We start from the raw sequence: 23,533 nt of genomic DNA, 5'->3' as shown, positions 1-23,533 counted from the left end.
ATATTGCTGAAATTTTGCATGAAGTGTTTTGTCATTACTTCCAACAACTACGCTGCCGTCCATAGCCTGATAAAGCTTTCTTTTTAAACCTCCCGTTTTTATTTCTTGAGCCTATAGATGGCGCAATTTTCATCCGATTAGGTTAAAAATTTGTGCAATGATTTCTCTCAATGTTTTCCAAATGACTTCATTAAATTTGGTTTTAGTCGGTCCATGCATTGATAATGCTTCTGACTTTTACTTCTTTTAGGTTATAGGAAATAATAGATAGTATTGATACTATCGATATTTTTTATTAGAAATATCGAAGATATCGAATGTTGCGAATATCGATAGTTTGCCAGCCCTCATTTTTTAGCCGCTAAAACGTGTTATTCTTATCCAAGTTCGCTGAAATTGTACACCATGACTTCTACTATGGTTTCCAACATTCAATTCAATTATGATCGGAATGGGGCCATAACTTGCCTATAAAGAGATACCAGGCGAAGAATTTGAGAAACCATGGTGGAGGGCATGCAAGATTCGGCCCGGCCGAACTTAGCACGCTTTAACTTGTTTTTGTTTTTCCAAAATATAAAGCTGAAGAACTAACAAAAGAAACTTGGTTGAATGCTTTTTTTTATCTCATTTGTTGTGTCGTAAGATTTTGGTACCCTTGCCAAACAGTCATAAGAGTCACTTGTTCGATAACCATTACATTGTTATTTCGAAACAAAATTATGTTCCTAATATTCGGCATTCGAAAAATTTCTTTGAATTTAGCCGTTTTGGCTTTTTATAGTATTCTCTTACGTTAAAGTTGTGTAGGTTCTTTACAAAAAAACCTTTGAAGTTTGCAGATAAACTTTAGTTTAAAAGAACCATTTCGTACTTTGCTAATCTTTAATAAACCTCCAGTAAAAGAGTGAAAGAGAGAAAAAATGGTCAAATTAACAAAACCCCAAAGTTTAGTTATTTTTTTTGCTTTTTTTTAGTTTTTTGGTCTGCCTAATGGTAGCGCGTTTTCGTTCGTTTTGCCATGGCAGACTGTGACATTCCTTTTCAGCGCCATCACGTCTGGTTGACATGTTTTTTTTTCTTGTGGGGAATTGGCGGCTGATGCTCCTTTCGTTTTATTCACTGAAAGTTTTTGTTTGTAGCTGAACCAGGAACCGGCCACATACATTCGTTGATGTTTTTATTCACAAATGTTCTATTTTTTGTCCTTCGCCGCTGATTCCTTTTTTTTGCTACTTTTAACAAAAGTCAGTCAGTTTTTTCTGTCACTGGCCGCTATGTGTTGAAAATTTACACATAAATTATCATTTAAATTGAATACAAACTTTGGATACAAAGTCTGGCGAGAAAAACAGATATGGGATGGCAAAACCTGCTGTATGTCAACGCCGAGAGATGATAGCAAACAATTTGTATAACAATGAAGATTGTATGAAGTAATGATTGGCCAGAGACTGGAAGGGAATTTTTTATTGGCCTTATAATGAATTTACTGCATATATGTGTCCCTGAGGCCACCGTAGCCTATGTCGCTGAATGCCTGGGTTCGAACCCTGCCGAGAACATCAGAAAAAACTTTTCAGTGGCGGTTACTCGTATGGCCTCCTAATGCTGGCGACATTTGTGAGGTACTATGCCATGTAAAAACTTCTTCACAAAATGGTGTCGCACTGCGGCACGCCGTTCTGACTCGGCTAAAAAAATGGGGCCCCTTATCATTGAGCTTAAACTAAGTTTGCCACTGTTCCTTAACGGAATGTTCATGGGCAAATTTGCATTTGTAACTCATCAAAATGTTGGTCTAAGACCCAACAAAAATTCCAAGTCGATTTAGCCATGTCAGTCCGGCTTTCCGTCCGTCTGTATGTCGAAAGCACGCTTCGAAGGTGTAAAGTCAGACGGTTGAAAAACTTCTTATTAGTGTAGGTAGGTGGTATTGTAAATTGTAAATGGGTCAAATTGGTACATGTTCTGATAAAGCTGGCATATCTCTGCCGATCTCCAAATATGATTTCTTGAGCCTTGAGGGCACTTATGTCGGATTTTCCAACAAGAAATTGAGATTTTTTTTTTTAACTCAAACCATTTGAGATACTTAAAAGAATTTATTGTCGGCTTGAACTACAATCAAAACAAAACGGTCGCTATATCCCGTTTAATGTTGGCTGTGAGCTCTTCCAACGTCATCGGTTTGTTGGCATAGATCAATGACTTGACGTAGCTGCATATAGTCTAGAGGCGTCAAATCGCACGAACGAGGAGGCATCAAACTTACTCTTCAATAAATCGATTGTAACGTGTGCTGTGTGTCTTGTGGCACCGTTCTCTTGAAACCAAATTTCGTCCAGGTCCAAATCTTCCATTTCAGGCTAAAAAAATCATTTATAGTGACGTGACAATTGGCATCGTCGACCAAGAAGTATGGTACAATGACGCCGCCGGCATGCAAACCGCACCAAACAGTTATTTTTTGAGGATGAAATGTTGATGTGGGGGAATCACAGGCGGATTTTCACTTGACCAAAAACGCATATATTTCCTATTGACGAACCGATTAAGCCAAAAATTAACTTCGTTACTAAGTAAACGTCACTAAAGTTAACGAATTCCGAATTTCGGTAGTAAATTTTTATGATTTGCAAACGTTGTTCGTTGTTTTTATGATTTGCAAACGTTGAAAGCCAATAATAATATCTACAATTCCATACTTGTTTTGTTTATCTAACATTTACAGTTTCCGAAATATAGAATAATTTTATGTTGGGTCATTCTGGAAGTGGCTTGTGCGAATGGAATATGTAATTTTTGTTTTTCTCGGAAACCACTTAACCGATTCGCAATCGGATTGATTCGTTTGAAAGCCAATAATAATATCTACAGTTCCATCCTTGTCTTGTCTACCTAACACTCACAGTTTCCGAAATATAGAATAATTTTATGTTGTACTTTACCATATTGTGTTCGATGATTAGTGTAAGAGGGCGTTCAAAGTTGTCAAGTCCCTATTGGAAAACCTCTTATACCTGTAAAAGTCATTCAAGAACAACACACATGCCATCCATGGAGGAGGGTATGTAAGATCCGGCCCTGCCGAACTTAACAAGACATTCTTCTTTATTTTATGAAGGCTTGTTATCGTACGTGGAATTTAAACAAATATGAAGCAGATATTTACATGCCGGCGATATACATATGTATGTCCTCTTTATTTACTTTACTTTAATTGGCCATTACAGTAAATTTTTCCTCTAGCCGAACGTAGAATAGATGCCCAAGCGCTTCAAACTTCTATACTTCTTCGACAATTTCTGACAGCCAGTTTCGACCTCCATCGGAGTTTTGGTCTTCCCTTTAGCGTTTCCTTTTATGGTCGCCTTCAAAAGACTTTTTAATGGAGCTTATTCATCCATTCTGACAACATGACCTAGCCAACGCAAACGTTGTATTTTGATGCGTTTAACTACGCTATCGTCGTCATACAGCTCGTGGTTCATACGACGAAGGATTTTTCTCTCAAATTTTGTTGAAATTGTGTCTGTGCGAAAAAATGTAATAAGATTTTGTCTTTGAAAACTAATATCGAGGTCGGTCCGGCCCAGGATGAAAACAATGTTACAATGAATTATTTATATTTTATGTTTTAGAAAAATTGTAATAATGTTTTGTCTTTTATTATATTACGCTGAAATTTTGTCTTTAGAAAAAATTTCAATACATTTTTTGGAAAAAAATTTTATTCTTAAAAAAAATATTTTTAAGCTGGTCCTAATCTAATCAAAATTTTGTCTTTATAGAATATTATAAATATGACATTTTGTCGTTTTAAAAAGTTGTATTAAAATTTTGTGTTTAGCATAATAATTTCTATAGACATAATCATTTGGCTCGGCTCCCCCCTGGCTACGTCCCTGATGGAAGCTATATCTAAATATTTGAACGATATGATCCATTTACAATCCCAATCAACCTACACTAATAGGAAGTATTGTGAAAAATTTCAAGCGCCTAGGTTTAGTTAGTTTTTTAGTTAGCGAAAGTTGGCGTGCTTCCCACCAACGGACGGATGGACATGGCTAGATCGACTGAAAATATCATGGCGATCAAAAATATATATACTTTATGTGGTCTTAGGCCTCTACCGTAGGATGGTCATTTCATTTGTAAAATGAATAAATATCTGTGGAAAATTTTAAGCGAAAATCTCGCTATTGTGTTGTTGGTGGGTAAAAAAAAAAGAAAAATAAAAACTTTCCGGCGTTGGAAAAAATTATCCAATTTTCCTGGAAAATAAAACTCAAAATTCGCGTTCGCTAAAAAGGCTGATAGATAGTACGTCTTTGTTTCATAAAAAACCTAATTGTGTACTAAGTCCATTTGCCTTGGCGTTTATCTTGAATTATGCCCATTCTTACAATCATTCATTCATTTCTCTGTAAACTTTATCATGATTAAAAGCATTCAAAATATTTACACATTTATTTGCAACAATCCGTAAGGCAGGCACTTATCCTCTCATCTTTTCCTTTACTTTTTGCCATTTCCAAATGATTTTTAATGGGGCATCTAAGAAGCTCTCTTCCAGTCGAAACGTGTGTGTTACGTTACAGGCTCAAAAAGAACTGTTTTCCTGGCAAACGAAATTTGTGTGATGAAAAAATGCCAAAAAGCGAATGATATAAGACCACTCTAGCTACATCCAACATTGAACATTGGACTAAAAGAAATGCCAGCTAGACGGACGCTGTTTTAAGTTTTAAATTGTAGTTTTTTTCTAGTTTTTCTACGAATTGGTCGTTAGTGTTGTCTCTGCCATGGCTGTTGCAATTGTTTTAATACGAGTCCACAGTTGGAACCTGCCGCAGGCCTTTGCAACCCAAAATACTGGTCGCTTTCCATTACTGTGGCTGACAACTCGACGAGCTACTGCATTTCTGCTTTATTTTATGTTTCGCTCTTTTCTTGTTTAGTTGTAGCCTATACATAAACTAACTTAGTACTTCTCTCTACTGAGACCCAACAAAGAGGCGTAGTTAATTCACATATACTCGTATATTAATTCATAGCCCAAAGGCTGTTTATTTGTTCGTGTTAAATTTCATTAATGCCTCACATTTGTTCTTACTATTCCTTTGAAATAACAAAAAATTCGAAAATATCAATGTAGACCATTAAAAAACAAAATTCAAAATAAAAATAATTATAAAAACCCAGCAAAAAAGTAGAAATGTGGTAATTGCGGCTGGTCTGGTTAACCATCATCACGAATTCTGCAAAAAAAATCTGATTGGGATTTGATAATAGGCACACCACTATTAAAACGTACTTTATATGCAGAATTTCATCCAAATCGGACAAACATCTAGGCTTCTAGAATCTCAAGAAGTCAACTCGGGGGATCGTTTTATAAGGGGTTTTTTTTAATTGTGGACCTATTTGGTGAGGGTTTTTGGAGGAAATAAACACACTTGATGTTGAAGCGAGTTGATACTTGCTTCAAACAACGCCACCTAGTCTTATCTGTCTTATCTGTTATACCGTCACAAAACTAACAATATGCCATCTGTAAACTTCGTGATGCACTACAACCTGATCACCAAGGAATATCATGTCAGTTGTCAACTCATCGCTCAACTTTTAAGTAAAAAACTTGGTTCGTTTTAATTTTAAATTTCTATCTTTCTGGTAGTGAATTAAACACTTGAGATACAAAATTTCCAGTCAAATCGGATAAAAATTGAGGCTTCTAGAGGCTCAACAATTCAAATGGGTGGAACGGTTTTATCTATTTTAAAATTTCATTACAACGTTTTCCAAATGCAACATTTTATTTAAATTCTTCCAAGTCAAAATTTATAAACATTTTTTTTTATAAAAATAAAATTTCTTTAAAAGACTAAATTTAAATGATTTTTTGTTCTAAAGACTGAATTTGAGCGAAAAATCCTCTAAAGAATAGCTTTTGCCCAGTTTTGGGCCTACCTCAAATTTATTTTTTAAAGCCAAAATTTAAATGAATCTAAAAGAAAAAATCAATACAACTTCCAACAGATGATCAAAATCATGTGTGATACGGAAGAAGTGTAATTTACCACAGACAGAATGTCTGCCATTACACAAAAAAAAAAATGCATTGGAAAAAGTACAGCTAATAAGCAGGGTTGTCGAGCTTGGTTTATGTGGTAATACATCATACCAACGCACGACCCTTGAAGCCATCACACCTAATATGGTTGAAAAGTCTTCTAACCAAAGACGAAACGCATCCCATAGTGGTTGGTGTGTGTTGCTATCGTTGGCTTTCCTTTTCCATTTGCATCTCCAATCATTGAGCTCGTTTCGAAAGAGAAACAAACAAAAATTGTAAAATTTAATGATCTCGCCCTAACAGACAATACAAACTTTTATAGAAACAATTTTGATGAAATTTTCTTTAAAGACCGAATTGCAATGTAATTATTTTCAAAAGATGACATTTTTGAGACTATTTCCAAAGACAAACATTTAACAAAAATTTGTCTTAAACATAAACTGATATGAATTTTTTCCTAATTCTAGTTTTATTATATTAATTGAATTATATCTGTAGAAAAATAATATTTAAAATTGTCTTTAAATAAAATAATTGCTTGTTAGTCTGAAAAACTTTAGGTATTAATAAATTTGGTTTCCAAAAAATTATCAGTAATATCTAATTATAAATTTATTTAAAAACGAAAAATTTTGACAAATCGTAAACAAAAATTTTAAACAGCCGAATGGATGATCATCCTTATTAATTAAAATTTTAAAATAATCATTTCAAATGAAACATTTTCGATGTTTTCTTGGTTTCCATAATTCACAATACAGTATTTAAGGAGATTGGCACGGATTTCATAATGATTAAGGGTCGAAACCTATCGATCAATAGAAAGCAGCGTTATTCTCGTAGAAAAATATTAGCTCTGTAGTCTTTGATTGTAGATTTGCCTCGGTGAAGTATGTTCTAAAAAATATTCGATCTTTACTTTTTGAATTTTCTTCCAAGAAAAACTTTTTACAATGAAAAGGTTTTGTGAATAATGATTTCCTTTAGTGTTATACATGTACTAACTACTACTACAGATTTTTTTCTGTGAGAGTAATTTTTATATTACACTTACATTTGTCGCTAGGACATTTAGCATCAATTAGGGCATCTAGGACAAGTTGAATGAAAAAACGTTCTAGAAAATTAGCTTTTTGAGAATATTTGAACAAAAATTTCTCTCATTTTTGAGAAGGACATAAAATGAATCAAATAAAATTTAAAAAAACGCCAATAAAGAAATCTCTTCGTATTTCTGATTTTTAGTTCTACCGCCTTTTTTATTTTTTTATTTTATCGTCATTCAACTAAGAATATTTTAGGACCTATAAACCCATGATCCAAATTATAAGCATATACGGCAATAGTTGGATGCCATATTTACCGGGCATCTTTTCCGTTGGATTTTTTGTCCAGCAAAAAGCTATAGGGTTTGTTTCTATTTATAATAAAAAACAAAATAAAAACTCTTTGTAAGAAGTGTTTGGCAAAATGTTGTTGCTATTAATGTTTTGGGTAGGCTAACAAAGCTTCATCATCAGACTATTTTGCCCCAAAAGATTACATGCTTCAACCTATTCACTAATAAAAGAGCTGTGCATTTGTAGAAGCATGTCTGTATGAGACGAATATTGGGTCATATCAGGGTACATTTTTTCGTGCGCAGCATGAAACGTAAACCACCAACCGCCAATATCTCTAACTCAAAAAGAACATCCAGCACCAGCAACACACACAATACCAACATTGACTGATGATGATGCTTGGTTAGCTTCAAAATCGCGATATCCATAGCCTATTCAATGCATTCATAGCAACCACATGTAACTTAAACTTATTAAAAAAGGGTTTTTATTTCGCCTTTGATTCTAAATAGAAACCAAAATAACTCCTATTGGTTTCAGCTGGACAAAAATCCTTTTATTGTTAGCATTAAAACTTTATTCAGGAAATAGTGTCTTTGGCGGCTTTTACGCTTGAGCAACGCAGGAGGTCAATTCTGAACGGTACACTACAATTTGTTTGACTGAAGTGTTGGAAGAAATTCGAAAATGAGCAAGAAAAGACGAATTATTGTTCACCATGACAATGCGATCTCTCACACATCGGTTCAAATCAGCGATTTAGTGACCGGCCAAAACGTCGAATTAATGGGCCATCCGCCGTAAAGCCCCGACTTGGCACCCAATGACTTCATTTTATTCCCGCACATTAAGAAAAAAATGCATGGTCAACGATTTTCGTCGCCAGAAGATGCTGTTGAAGCGTTCAATAACCATATTTGGAAGGTGTCTCAATCGAAGTGAAAAAAGTGCTTCGGCAATTGGTTTGAGTGCATGCAAAAACCATGTAAATCATGCTGAAGAATGATGATAAATGTTTGCAATTTCATTATTCAACCAGAAATGTATATAGCAGCCCTCGTATAACGCGTATACATAAATATTTTTATTTGACTACCATAAGAATATACAAACAATTTAGTTAGCCAAATATTTGTTTCGCTGATTTAAAATTTCCTCATGCTTTTGCATCTACTCTTTTCAACCGCCTGCCTGCCATTCACTACAACTAGTCAAGTGTGTGACTATCCTTGGGTACTCTACCGGGTCGTCTTATTTACTATAATCTCAGCTTGTGGTTGGGACATTATTGCACTGGTTTTCTTCATTGCCTTTACTTTGCGGAAAATTTCTTCTGGTTTTTCTCATGTCACACATTTATCATTGAAGAGCATGATTGCTGATGATGTCGTTGTTGCTTTGACGGCCATTAATTCAATTATTTACTCTCTTCTCTTCTACATCCTAGTCTAGGAGTGTATAACCGTTTAATTAAACTTTAGGCTTAACGCAAACACGGCCGATACGCTCAGACTATTTGTTTTTGTTGAATGCGTTCCTCTACTGTTGCAATAGTAAGAAGTCCCAGAGCAAATTTGTTTATCTTTATTTGGTGTGCTTTTAATTATGTATAGAATTATGTTTTTTTTTTTTTTGCTGGCGTTAAATAGAAATGCATATAGCCATCACATCATGAGATGAGACGCTTTCTTGATTAATTAAAAAAATATTATTTCTTTTATTACTTCCTTAAAACTAGTTGGTCTTCTTGCCATTGCTTTGGAAATTTATATTTCGTTTGGTTCCCAACATTAAAGATGTTTTAATTAAAACGACAATATAGATACTAATAACTTTGAAGGAAAAAAAATTGAGAAAATCAGTAATTGTTGACAATATGCGGGCTTTTTTTCAATAAGACTATGACTTTTTTTATGGCTGGCTGGTGAATATGCTTTCCATTAAGTTATTAATTAAGAAAAGCATTGAGCTCATAGTGTTTCCAAAAATGTTGCTAGCAGGAACACGTTGACTTTTGACAAGACTTGTGCATTAAATCTGGTACAAGGTTCAAATCGCATATTCGCCTTCATTCATACTGTCATAGTCGAAAACCAACTGCACTCTAAGACGAAGTCGAATTTCATATTTCTTGGATATTACTTGAAAAAAGGAGGCTCAATATTCTTTATAGAAACGGCCGTGCAGTTCTTTAAAGTCTGATATATTGATGTTCTTAAGAGTTTGATATATATTGATATCAATCTTTAAGTCGTTTTCGCCAAATGTTATGATCGAATTCCACATACATACGTGGCACCGAAGCTATTACAGATTTTTTTCGTCTTCGGCAACCATAATAGCATTATCTAACATTGCCGAAATTCGGCAACACCTTCGACAACCGGAATAAAGGTGATTATTTGGGTTCCTCAGACATTCAAAATTAAGGTTAGGTATGGTATGGATGGAATATAAAATGATTAGTAGCCTTTGGTACTAGTCTTATTACCGAGCTCGTAATGGTTCTTGTACCAAATTGGTTTTAGTACCAAACCATTATTGTTTTAATACTAATCTCGTTTTCGCTAGAATATTTCATCCCCTAATAAACCAAAATAAAAAGCCATTGAAAATTATTACAATCTGATATTATTTCGATTATTTAAGTTAGTAATTACAACGAAATAACTACAAAAAAAAATTTTACACCGAGATCAACCTCGATTCTTTGCATTCAGCAATTGATACCATATCTATTTATTCCCAAAAGTGGTTTTAATATGAATACACCAACTTAACATCGTTTATCACACAATCATCTCTTTCGAATATTTGAAAACAACTTTAAATTGATTATTACGTTAAGCATATAGGCAAATATCAAATTGAAAGAAGTTTTCCGTAGACGTGCCCCAGCATATATTTTGAAACAATTACTTTAGATTCGTCCATCGCCGTTTGATCTTAAGACAAATGTATATTGGACTTTTCCTATCTTGACAAGAATTCATCGCTTCAATCGAATTACATATCATTCGAAGTTATATTTGTTCTTTATGGCAAAATACGAGGGCTGGTTCAAACAATTATCATCGTTCGCAAAGTTGTTTACGATAATATTTAACATGAAAAACTCAAAATGTCAATTGTACATTTAAGTTAATGTTCACCAATAGAAACTTGATCTTCATCTTTCCCTTGAGTATGTTTAATATGAAATTGAGGTTAAGCATTGTACGTCGGCCTTTCAACGTGGCCAATTTGGTCAAATTAACTGCCTGTTTCACTTACTTTTTTTACTCTAGTGAGTCGAGTCACTCACTCCAACATCTGTTCTTCCTTTATGAAACCAATTGGTTTTGACACAAGGGCGAGTGGTAGTCACCCATTTTCAGTGACAAAAAGTTATTGAAACAGGCAATAAGTCTTTCCTTATAGGGTAGTCAAATATTAAATATTCATTTACGTCCACTTAAACAGAATAACACGAATTATTTTTGCATAGACTTAAGTGAATTGCAGAGGATTTGATGGTAAGGTCATCATATTATTGAACCATACTCTAGTATCGGTCGTGTTGGACGATAGTGTCCACAAACTCTTTACTTCAACGCTTAGAAAAATCTGAGGAACCATACGATTTATTGACCATTAAAAGTAGAGTTGAACTGTAATTAAACCTTTGGTCTTACAAAAAGCTAAGATCCATGATTGATTCCACAGACTCTAGGGCATAAGAGTAGATAGCCTTCAATGGCTGGGCTAAGTTCGTGCCCCTTCCCCGGAATTTAAAAAAATACGTTGTTTTTAACAACGTTTTCTGTACATCATTTTCATACATAAGCACGCGAGAGAAAGTCGCAACAGATGGTATTCAATAATAACAATATTATATCAATAGGTTTGAAAACAGAACTATGAAATGCAATGACTGAGTGTGAAAAATCCAGCAGGCCGAGTTTGTGCAATAGAAGACAATGATTTACATTATGAAAAGCCTTACTGAAATTAGTGTATGTGACATCAGTTTGCAAACGATATCTTAATCCTTCGTTTACAGTTGTAGTTAGTTCCAAAACGTTCGTGATTTTCGGAATCCATGCTAATATCGTGATAACAATAAAGTACCTTGATGAGACAGTGAGTCAATGTTGATTTGGGAATAGCGCTAAGCTTTGCAATTCTTCAGTAGTTGGTGTCATCAGATTTACGTCTTCTTTTAAAAAATTGAGGTAATGAAAGAAATTTTCCTTAAAGATTCATTGAACAATATTGAGAGAACGCGAAATAGCAAGGAATTTGCACAGAACTTAAGAATATTACTAAGAATCCAGGTCCAGTCCTGGAAACATTTTATATTTCACAAAAATTGGAGAGGTGTTCAATCGACGTTTAAAATTTATAAATTTATAAAAAGACTTGGATGAGATAATGTCTTAAATGCCAACCTCTTTTTATACCAACAAGGTACACCGGTTTTCACAACACTTAATGCAGTTTTAAAGTAGGTTTATTTGACAGTTCTTTAAAGGAAATCTGTCAATTAAACCTACTTTAAAGTTTTGTGAATACCGGGGGCATTTAAAAAGCGGAACCTATATTGTACGCTCTTAGAAAAATTCAATAATGGGTTAAACTGTAATAAATAATTGGTGTCTTTCACAACTCCTTTTCCATAAAATATTCGAAAAGAGGCTAACTTGAAAAGCACGTTCAGGATTTAGTGTAACGCACCGGATTTAGTGTAACGCATCGGATCATTTGGCATATGAAGACTGTTCTCAAGGATCCTTCGGGATCCACATATTAGGTTGACTTTTATAGGTTGGATAAGATCATCAACACCGTCATCTTTCAAGTTCACAGTTTAATTTAACACGTTCGTTCTTAAAGTAAATAAAGACTTTATGCTTAAGTTGCCAGCCGAACTCATTCGACTTCTTTGCATTTACCATGGTTTCCATTATAGATCTTAAACGACCCTCGCATAAAAAACAAATATAATAAATTCTAGCCTGTTGCTAAACTAATAAGTCTTGACTTGGTAAAGTCAACATTTATGATTCTTGGAATATGGAGGAAAAATGAGTCTATTATTAATAGCTATCAGTTTTGCAATTTTCATAACGAACGAGAAATGCGTCATTTATGATTTGGAGTCAAAATTAAAAAATTGTGCCACGACATGTTTTGTTTCCTGTGTTACCAGCACCGGACAAAGAGTACTTTATTGACTTTACATCAGACTCTAGTCCAAAGTCTCCCGATTACCTTACAGAACAGACACAAACGCTCACCCGTTTAGTATCATATTACCCATTCAAATTCAGTATTTAATTTTGTTCTTCCTCTGTTTTTCGTACCATTTCAGCGGAAAGCGACCTTTTAACATTCGCACAACGTAAACAGCACTACGACAGCGACAAGTCTTTTCAAAAGGAACTCTTCACCAGCGACACCCGACCACAGAGCGTACGTGCCCTCTATGAAGAGGCCGGCAAAGTGACACCACCGCCACCATCTTCAGCAGTGATCGGAGGTTCAGCGACGTCAACGGCTGCTGGCTCCCCCACAGCATTTGCATCCGGCGGTCATTCCCATAATGAAGTTTTGGGTGACGGCAGCGATGCGTTGCTGGGTGATGGACTGACGAATGGTACACATCTCATGGCTGCTGGCAGTGATGATTTGTTTTGCCCATTCGGCATTGCTAGCCGAAAGATGCGTAAACGTATCGATGCTGAAATTGAAATAAGATTGGTAAGTGTACACAAATTAACTACAATAAGTACATATGTATGTATGTATAAATGACGGCGTTTGTGGCATTGGTTTCGCCCAAAAACGGCTATGCCTACGGACATTTGAGCATTTAATAATGAATATAAAAATATCACACCAACCGTATTCTGAGCCATTTTGGTTTGTTCTAAAATCGATCTCTTTGAGGAGAAATACAGATCCTTAACTGCAGTTGTTGTCAAATTTTGCTACATTAATACGTCATAACAGCAACGAAAATCGAAACGACGTAGTCGAAATTCATGTTGAGAGATTAATGCTTTGTAATTTATATGAAGTTAATATGTCTAACATGGAGAGCACGTCTCAAATTCATGAGAGACTTTTAATGGAAAAAAGAACTTTCACTAATACTCTTTCATTTTCTTCTTTCTACTCCTCACAAGTGCAGTGATTTTTATGTCAGTCTTTTTACACTGCTCCTAGACTTCCTTTTTGCAACTACTTTCCAACCAGGAAGAGTAGAACTTCCATTTACCTTAAGTGCTAGCCCTTAAGTATGCTAAAGTGTTATTCGGTTAATGGAAGCCGTCCACACACTTTCACTCAAGGAGCATGTTTGTGGCAACAAAAATAAAACACTCACCTAGAAATATGCTTTTTCTCACAACAATCTGCTCAGGTGTTCTTAAGTTGTAGTCATCGAGTGAAGTCTCTAAGTAGCTGCGGTATATTTTTGAAGATGGTTACTCTAAGCATTGAAGAGCGTAACATGGCTTTGAGTATGGCAGTAAGCCTTAAATACTGTTTAGTAGCTTAGTTTTGAAACTATTTACAAACTCCTATCCTTATTATTGGCTTAGACATCAGGATGAAGTTCATAGATGCAAGGAACTATGGAAATTAAAAAAAAATCCAATTACTAGGTAATTTATTATCGCACTTAATTGTCAACTCCCTATGTGGCTTAGCACATTGTAGAATTAATTCCGAAATATATGTCCTATGGACTACTTTTTGTTAGTTGGGACCAAAAACATATGCTTGCAGCTATAGTTGGCAAAAAGTAAAAACGTTTCCAGATCTGTGGAAAATAGTAGCTGCATCGAATAAGACTTTCAGATATGAATTCGAAAATATTTTTCAATTCCATCTGCAGACATGGCCTTCATATTTCCTTCAAATCGAGTCAAATCCTGATACTTGTGCCAAAGAAATAAGAAATATGGAATAAAGCCCAAAGCAAAAGCCTATATATTTACATTGTACTAAACTCGCGGCTATTTGCTTGAACCATGTATGAACATTTTACATACAATCCAACAGACTGCATAACCTTAGTAATGGCATCGCAAACTTTGTGTCGCCCAGCCTAGATAGCTGATAGACCGGGCCAAGAGGCAGTAAAGCAAAGAAACCATTATTTGGTTTGTATTAATGTTTGTTGCATGTGAATGCCGGTGTATTGTGTTGTTGTCAATTATGGGACCAGAGTTCTTGGTATGGGCAGGCCATGTTATAGGAAACTTCATAACGGCCAACTATTCCAATGCAGCCATTATAGTGGAGGACCACACATAAGTTCTGCGAAAGTTACCGACATGCAGTTGAATAGCCTTACCATCTAAACTGCAGCTAAATAGAAAACTTAAAAAGGGGTTGTCGCTGAAAATAAAACATTTTTTCAGGAAATTAATTTCTTTTTGAAAAGCTCTTGATTTACTTAAAAAATGTTAAGCTTCTTATACATTTAAACAATGTGTTTGGTGGAAAGTGAAACATGATTTTGCACGTTTTCTATAGCTTCTTTAATGTTCTTTAGTTTCTCGGCAAGTTTTCCAATCAGATTTGATAAGAGACTAACGGAGTCAGGCATCCGCTCTAGATAATCTTGGCGGTTTTGCAACTCCTATCTTGTGATCACATGACTTTCGCGTCGCTTCAAAGACCGTATACGACCAAGGCGTACGGTCCGTTTGGTCTTCCTAATATCGTGAAAGTGGCATGCACGTTGGCATGTCGAATGCATCATTTTAAGCAATTCCTATTTTTTGTATCCTTCGTTAATAAGAAATAAATTTGTAATATATTACGAAATTACGCTCAATCTTTACGCTTTATCTTTTGACTTTATTTATATCAAGATTAAACAATTATTTTTTATTCGATGAAAAAATTGCAAAAAACAGCAGTTCAAACATGTGTGAGTTTGAACCTAAATTGTGGGGTTTATTAGAAAAGAAGACCAAACAGTTTGACCATCTTGTACAATTCCTAAATCTTTGCGTCGCTTAATATTCTTGCAGAGAACCGACTTAGTTCGATAAACTAAAGCATACCATCTATGATATGTTCCTCAAGTCTATTTCCAATAAAAATTGGAAACTTCTCCCCTTATGGACAATGTACAATAGCACATTATTTGAAGGGAGTTGAAAACTATAACTTTGTCTCACGTTACAATAAAGACATAATTTTTGGTCAAAGTAAACTAAACGTAAGACGAGGTAGGCACAACTAAGTATCCATTTACTGTACACTGTTGGAAGAATCTTATGGTCAAAAGATTTTATTGTTGATGTAGCTGTCGGTCAGAAAACTTGTTTGCACGTTAAATCAGTTGCTTTTTGAAACTCTCCATAAATTTCGAGAACCAACCAACCATGAAATCGTTGATTCAGCCTTCGTAAGAGAAAGATACAACAACTACAGCACAGTAAAAAGTAATTTTTGCATTTAGCACAGTAAAAAGTAATTTCTGCAACCGATTAAATTTTCCTATTTGCTTTGATTCGAATTCGCTTTTTGATGCTGGCAACGCTGTACAAAATAGTAGCAAATTTCGATCGAATGCTGTGATCCAAATATGTTTTCATATCAGCCATTTGTTCGAAGTAAAAACGAATACATTATTGAATGCCGTTATTAGGCCCGATTTGATAAGTGACTAACGAAGTCAGGCATCTGTTCTGGATAATCTTGGCCATTTTGCAGCTCCTACCTTGGCATCATATGCCTTTCTAGTCGCTATATATATACTTGCAGAGAAAGGATTCGATTAAGTAAAGCATCTCATCTTAGTTATATTCCTCAAGTCTTTCTAATCAAAATTAAAAACTTCTCCCCTTATCAACAATATAGCAAATTATTTGAATTAAGTTGGAAACTATAACGTTGTTTCACGAAACAATAAAGACATTATTTTTGAGCGAAGTAAACTAAACGTATGACGAGCTTACAAGAGATTCCAACATGTTTAAAAGTATTGGTCTCTTTATTATGTACTTCTCTTTCTTGGGATCCAGTCGCACAATGTAAGTAAAATGAAAAATCCAGTTGCTTTTTGTAAAGGGAACTTCCTCTTTTGTCACAGTGTTGTCTTTGATATAATCTCTTTTATTTCAAACTATGTGTTTGCATATAATCTGAATTTACATGCATATATAATTTACATATAATCTGATTCGTACTATACCACTATACATCGTTAAGCTTATTGGATCTAGAATCTATTGATACTGATGCTTTGAAGAATACATTTGGTCACAATTGGGGACTTATGACGAAATATGATGATCATGGGACTCAACCGGGGGCAGCATTTTATCACCAAAATCGTATTATAGACTTTCAAAGTGTCCTCCAGCATAATTTGTACAATTTTGGATGCGCCTAAACCAATTGAGACACCTCATAAGCATGGTTATTGAACGCTTCAACTGCAATTTATCTTAATGTGCGGCAATAAAAATAAGTCATTGGGTGCCAAGTCGGGGGTGTAGACCTTGGATGACCCATCAACTCCACATTTTGACCGGTCAAAAAGGAGCTGGTTTGGGACGATGTGTGAGAGCTCGTAGTGTCATGGTGAACAATGATTCGTCTTCTCTTGTTCGTTTTTCGAATTTCTCTCAAGACTTCAGAAAATAAATTGTGATGTATCACTCAGTATTGACCGTCCTACGCTGCTTAAGCAAAACAGACGCCACATAACCAGTTTCCGAATTACCTCATACGTGATCGGGTACGCTTTTTTATCGAATGAGATTTCATCACGTATCGAATGGATATATTACCGCATTCGAAAGCTGTTGTATCGAAATTTTCCAAAAACACTTTACAAAGTTTGCCCTTAAAAACTTATTTCCTGCTCAGATGCCTCCATATAGATCTAGATTTTTGTTACTTGGCTTGCAATCCTTAGAATCTCGTAGAAAATATCAATCGGCTTGCTTCATATTTGACTTGCTTAATAATAATATTGATTCACCGGATTTGTTGTCTTTAGTTCCAACATTTGTTCCTCCAAGAAGCTTACGAGTTGTAAATTTGTTTGACATACCGTTCCACCGCACCAACTATGCGAGAAATGGGCCTTTAACACGAACTTTTTTGAATTTAAATTTTATCAACAACAGGCTTCAAAGGGAGTCAAAACCATGTATTGATTTTAGCACATCAAAAGAAATTTTTAGATCCATTTTATATTATATATTTTTGTAGTATGCACCTCTTTATTATCATACATTACTATTTAAACATTTGTTACGGAAGTCATCTTAGTCTGTAAGGATATTTGTTCCATTGACTAATAAACAAATAAACAAAAACATAAACAAAAAACAAATGGGTACCGATATTTTTGAATCAGAGTTGATTTAAACATATATTTGTGGCAAAACAAAATACACAAATAACATCTACCCGGCTTTTGTAAAGAATATTAATTTATTGAACTTTTTGAATTTATTAAATAAAAAAAAGCATGGTTACATCGCTTTTGTTGTGCATGTCGTCCTTTGATTCAGAAGAGGGCAATAACTTTGTGCGTATTCGCAGAGAAATGATAGATAAAAGTGATCCAATGTCATTGCCGAATAAAGCGTACATAAATAATCTAAATAAGAACATTATATTATTAATAAAAAAGGTGTGTTTTTTAGATTTAGCTGGCAAACGACCACATTTTTTTGTGCGAAAACATTTTTTGTTGATTCAAAGTAAAAAATATGTGGAAATATTTTAAAATCTATTCACTTTTGTGTGTTATGACCACATTTTGCATTTACTTTTGTTCCGAGTTATTAAACAAACGAATTGCAAGCAGAACGAATATAATCTGCCGGTATATTGGCCCATTTCTGTACAATATATTTTTTCAGCGCATCCATGCGGGCATATATTTTAGTCCTTACCTTGCTCTCAAAAGTGGCTTAAATAAAAAAGTCCGTCGGATTGCATGCGGCGAATTGCACAGCCACTGTGTGGACGGAAGTGCGGAACATGATTTTTTTGCCATTCTTGGTTTACACATGCTAAAGCACGTTGCCGAGTCTTGTTGGTACGTCCATGCTCTGCGACCGAAATATTTGCTTGCCCGGGGTTCCGAAATAGCTACCAACCTGTTTTAACGACAGTAAATTGCATTTACTTTCATTGATTTGAGCTAAGCTTATTTCATATAATAATTACACTCAAAAACTTATATTTTTACTTTTGTTTTAACTATTAATATCTAGTAACAACTCTATTCGATTGCTCCAGAGCTCATGAGTGGTTTTCGAACAGCTGATACTCGATTATGCGATCGTTCACGAATGCCATAATCTCGAATGTCGATAGTACTTATTCGTTATGGAATGTGGTAATGCCAAAACAAAAATTTTCGAACAATTTTACTCGTTCACGTATGCGGTACTTCGGCCCCTCTCCACGAACTACTGTCGTTAGAGTAGGCTCGACTCGACGAAGACCAACACGGTCGATTGTTGTTTTGTTTTAGGCTCATACGCATAGAAATACGATTCGCCACATGCGACGGTCTTATAAACGTATTTTAATGTACTTCGAACGTACTTATTCACCATGTCTTAGCACTAATCTACACGAGCCTTTTTCGAGCGATTGTCAAATTATGCAGAATACAACAATAACAAACCTTTTTTACGGCAAGGTGTTCGCAATATAGAATGTAGAATGAAAGTCGGACCATAAATGCGCTATTGACAGCCAGAACAAAATTTTGTAGGGTTGAGGTGACCAACATTGAAGGCCCGCCAATTGGCCCCTGTTACTTCTAGAGCCCTGAAATTTTGCATATAACACCTCAGCTATAACCATGTAAAATTTCATGAAGATATCTCTTTCCGTTCCAAAATGGAGGATTTATTTCCACTTATTTTTCCGCATCCCACTGTGCGTCGGTCACGGCTGAATTTCTTAACCCAGTTTTTCACAGGCATCTAGGATGATGCTTCATCGCCATAAACATATTTAAGTTCATCAATGCGAAAATGATGATGATGAAAAATGGTCGCAGGATGCAAATGTTCACTAGTTAGTTCCATTTTTCTTTTGTCAATTTAGTTTTTTCTAGTCACTGTTAACAAAACAAAACGTTCTATATACGATTATGCTGGAAAATTTCAAACTTTCCAATGGAAATGCCAGATTCTACCTTGATGTTGCCTAGGTCAGAAATTTATACGGCAGCCCTCGTTTAGCTGAAAATAACTAATGAATATCTGTTGTGTGGTTATCGCGCATTGTAATTCAAATTGAATTTATTGAAGTCGTATACGAAGTAGCGGTTTTATTTTTTTTTTTATCGTTTGGTTCCCTTGACCCTATGTAGCAAATTGTCCTTTTAACCTAACTTAACCTTACCTAGTTCCGTCGTAAATGCAATCCCACGACTTTTGGATATAGATATCTATGGCGGCTTTTACACTAAACAAGGTCAACAAGGATTTATGTTCTATGTTCTTTTAAAGCCGTATGTATACATTAACATAGTATGGTAACCCTTTATTTTCATATGAACAACAAACATGTGCTTACCTAGTGAGTTTTCATATTTATGACTCGACAGATTAGTAAAGCAAATGTGCCTCCTCCCGTTTATGCTACACAACAATAACAGAGCGGCAGCGGCATCCTCGTCATCATCATCAACAGAACAGCATCCCAAACAACCACATAACCAAACCGATCACCGCGGGCAGTAACCATCTTGGGTATCAACAACACCATGGACGGACCACTAGTGTCCGTAATTTGTTCATTGCCTTATTTTTCCGTGTATTCGTTTCTTTGTGAATTTTCTTCTAGTCGGCATTTTGCGATATCTCCAGCAAACCATGGACTTACGTACCACTTACTTAAGGCTTACGATAAGCAATGAAAATTCTACGTGTAGCCCTGTGTGGCTGGGAGCAAAACGTTGGCATAAATGCATGCCCATACACATAGACGCGAGCATTTTATTTTATTTGTAGAGCGCTTGACATTGTTAGCCAAGGTCTGTCGTCATTTCATTGGGCACCAATTAGGCGTAACTGAAGAAGTCCCAAGATGCAGATGCATAATTTCCAAATAATTTATTTCAACTTGAAAGAGCCATTAAAAGTTAATTGATTTATGTTTAGGGGTCATAAATAATCAAATTGAATTGCAATACGGAGAAAAACAACATCAATCATGAGCAACCAAACAAAAAATTGTTTGGTAGTTGGCAACTGAAATAATATGGTAAAGAAAAACAAGAATTCATAAGAAAACCAATTTTTGATCTCAAAATTTGCAATCTTCTAATTTCCATTTATTTATTATAACTTTATAATTATAAGTAAACAACAACACCAAAAAAGTTGTCACTACGATGGTTTTAAGCTCAATTCAATCCCACTCTTATCCTTTCTCATCTTAATAACATCAACTGAAGACTTTTTACCATTTTTAATGAACAATATAAGCTATTGGCCTTTATAATTTTGAACGTACTTTAAGTTGTTCCAAAAAACAGACTGTAGTTGATTCCAATTTCTGTCAACTCAGCGATACGTCATCCTATTTACTTTTTCTCTCATTTCTGCAATTTGCATGCATCACAGCTCAAAGAGTCGTAGACACTTTTCTTTAACAAACATTCATTCATCATAACTTTGTCTTCCTTTAAGATAATGGAGATTGTTACACAAATCTATCAAATGACGTCGTAAAGTATGCTTCACTTTTGTTGTTTGTATTGAAAGTTGATGAAAGGCTGAAAGAAGAAGAAGACATGAACAGGAAGAAAAAAACCATAAACATGTCACTCCTTATTCTGCTGCTGCACTTATCGAAGAGTACCAAAAGAAGTTTTCGCATCCATAAAGCAAGTCTTACATGTGGTTTGCAAAATTCTTAAGCACTACAATATGTCTGCTCTCTCATAAATATAGAGTAAAAATAGCATAAAATAAAAATAAAAATCGATGGCTTAATATACAAAGGGCCTAACTCGATTTTTTCCAAAATGGCTTTTTTTGTTTATTCTAAAGACAAATGTCAGATGCACCTTGCCTCAAAAGTTTAGGTGGATTATTGGAACTATTTCAAAAAAGGCCTAAGTCAAGCTTTTTCCTTCTCCAGCAAAGAAATAAAAAATCGAGTTAATCCCCTTGTTGGGTAGCTAAGCTAGGACCTGTATGTGGACTGCATGTTTTAGTGATGCTCCCAATATTTCAATTGGTCAGATTCCAATTGGTTAAATTTATAGGTAATCCGTAAGTCCTCACCACTTTCTTGAGTTGATGCTGCACAAGTGATTTAATGACGGTGCAAGAAAACTAAGAGTGCATAGATTTAAACAAAAAGGCAAACTGGAAATTTGGTCAACATGGCCGCCCTTTATTCATTTGTGTGAAAGCCTTTTGCCCTTTTGCATAGAATGGATAAAGGGTTGCCAAGTTTACCAAAATAAGTAAATGCACGGGCGAGAAAGTAAAAACACTTAAAACAATTTCAGATATTCTATTCAATGTAATTCAGAAATTAATGTAATTCATGCTCGGAATAAGATTATTAAGAGTAGTTTTGTTGATATTAGGTCATCGAAATGGTTCCTTGTAAAAAACATACGAAAACATAAACTAATAATTTATTATTTCAAATCCGTTTGAGAGACCATCTAAACATGGTTTGTTTGACTGCTTTAAAAGCGGTTTCAAAAACATCGGCCAAAATGGAGTCATTATGTATAAATTTAGGGCCGAACGACGGATGGCCTTAAAATTCGATTTCTTGAGTGCTCAAAAAGCCATTTTGTTCAGCGAATGTGTAAGAACTGACATTGTTGTGATGCTAAGGGAACCATTGTCCCTTATTGCTTTTTTATACCCAAAACCACAGGATGAGTATATATTCGTTTTGTCATTCCATCTATAACATATCAAAACATCCATTTCCGATCAAATAAAGTATAGATTTTCTTAATCTTTTTAAAATTCTGAGACAATCTTGCCATATCCGTCCGTTTGTCGCAATCACGCGATACTCCTTATATATGACGTATACCAAATTTTGATTAAAATTAGCACAGTGACTTGTATTAGGTACCTCGACATTAGTGCCAAATATAGTCCAGGTTAGTCCTCATTTGGATATAGCTGTCGTATATATCAATTGCTTGATTTAATATATTATGCCCATTAAGGTCCCATCTATCACCCGTTTAAAAATAAGGTAACGAACTGAAACTTCGCACAGATAATTTCTTAAAGTATAGGAAGATTATGTTCGAAGATGGGCTAGATAGGAATGTATCTTGATGTAGCCCCCATATGTAGTAGTAGACCGATTTAAGTTATTGGTCTCATTAAAAGCGCATTTATTAGCCGATTTCACTGAAATTTAGAACAGTAATTTACATCAGACCTAGAGATCCAAAGGTGGAAAGAAAAGTCTACTTTTCGACTTTTGCAAATACAATTTTACGACTTTTTGTCAAAAATTCGACAAATTTTCTAATTACGGTACTCATATTTCCTACAAGTTTCGCAAACTTTTGCCATCAAGACAATAATTATTTTGTGTTTTCAAAGAGAGGAAATATTAATAGAAACCACCACGCTATCTAAAAGCCAATATCCCTAATTTTGTTCCTAAATTTCAAAAGTTTCCTCATTCCCGATTATTTTTACCTTTTTTGTATTTGAGTTGAAACTTGAAATGGTCTATACATCCTAACTAACTTTCTGCTTATGTTATTCTCAGTTTTAAAACCCAAGTAGGACATCACATCACAAAAAGAAACTCGAAAATATCTCCATTCTACCCGATTTTATGTATACGGCCTTATCAAAGACCATTTTCAAAAATGTTGAATCTTCCAAATTTTTTTGTTATCGTCACCATTGATGCTTAGCTTTTTTTAATGTTTTTTATAATTTTTAATTATAATAAATGAATAAGTAAATAATATTTGCGCAATATAGCTTATTTTCATAACTTTCCAACGATGTATAAAACATCAGAGTCTGTCTATTCTAAATTCCATCTAGAATTTGCTTAATTCGGAGCAAAAATCTCTATTTGTGAAATGTACCCTTTTTTGCCA

The 23,533-nt window shown here is 34.8% G+C and overlaps 1 protein-coding gene across 1 annotated transcript in view; it reads left to right on the top strand.

The window, feature by feature from the left end:
• LOC106090035 (serine-rich adhesin for platelets) overlaps positions 1–23,533 on the top strand; it is a 267,366-nt gene that overhangs the window by 152,574 nt on the left and 91,259 nt on the right. Inside the window, exon 2 of the mRNA XM_013256080.2 lies at positions 12,785–13,173. Within this exon, the coding sequence (XP_013111534.2) occupies positions 12,785–13,173 (389 nt within the window). The remainder of the gene's footprint in view (positions 1–12,784; positions 13,174–23,533) is intronic.

Source organism: Stomoxys calcitrans, chromosome 2 (genome assembly GCF_963082655.1).
Source record: "Stomoxys calcitrans chromosome 2, idStoCalc2.1, whole genome shotgun sequence".
Classification (NCBI taxonomy): domain Eukaryota; kingdom Metazoa; phylum Arthropoda; class Insecta; order Diptera; family Muscidae; genus Stomoxys; species Stomoxys calcitrans.
This window is presented reverse-complemented; position numbering and strand designations above follow the sequence as displayed.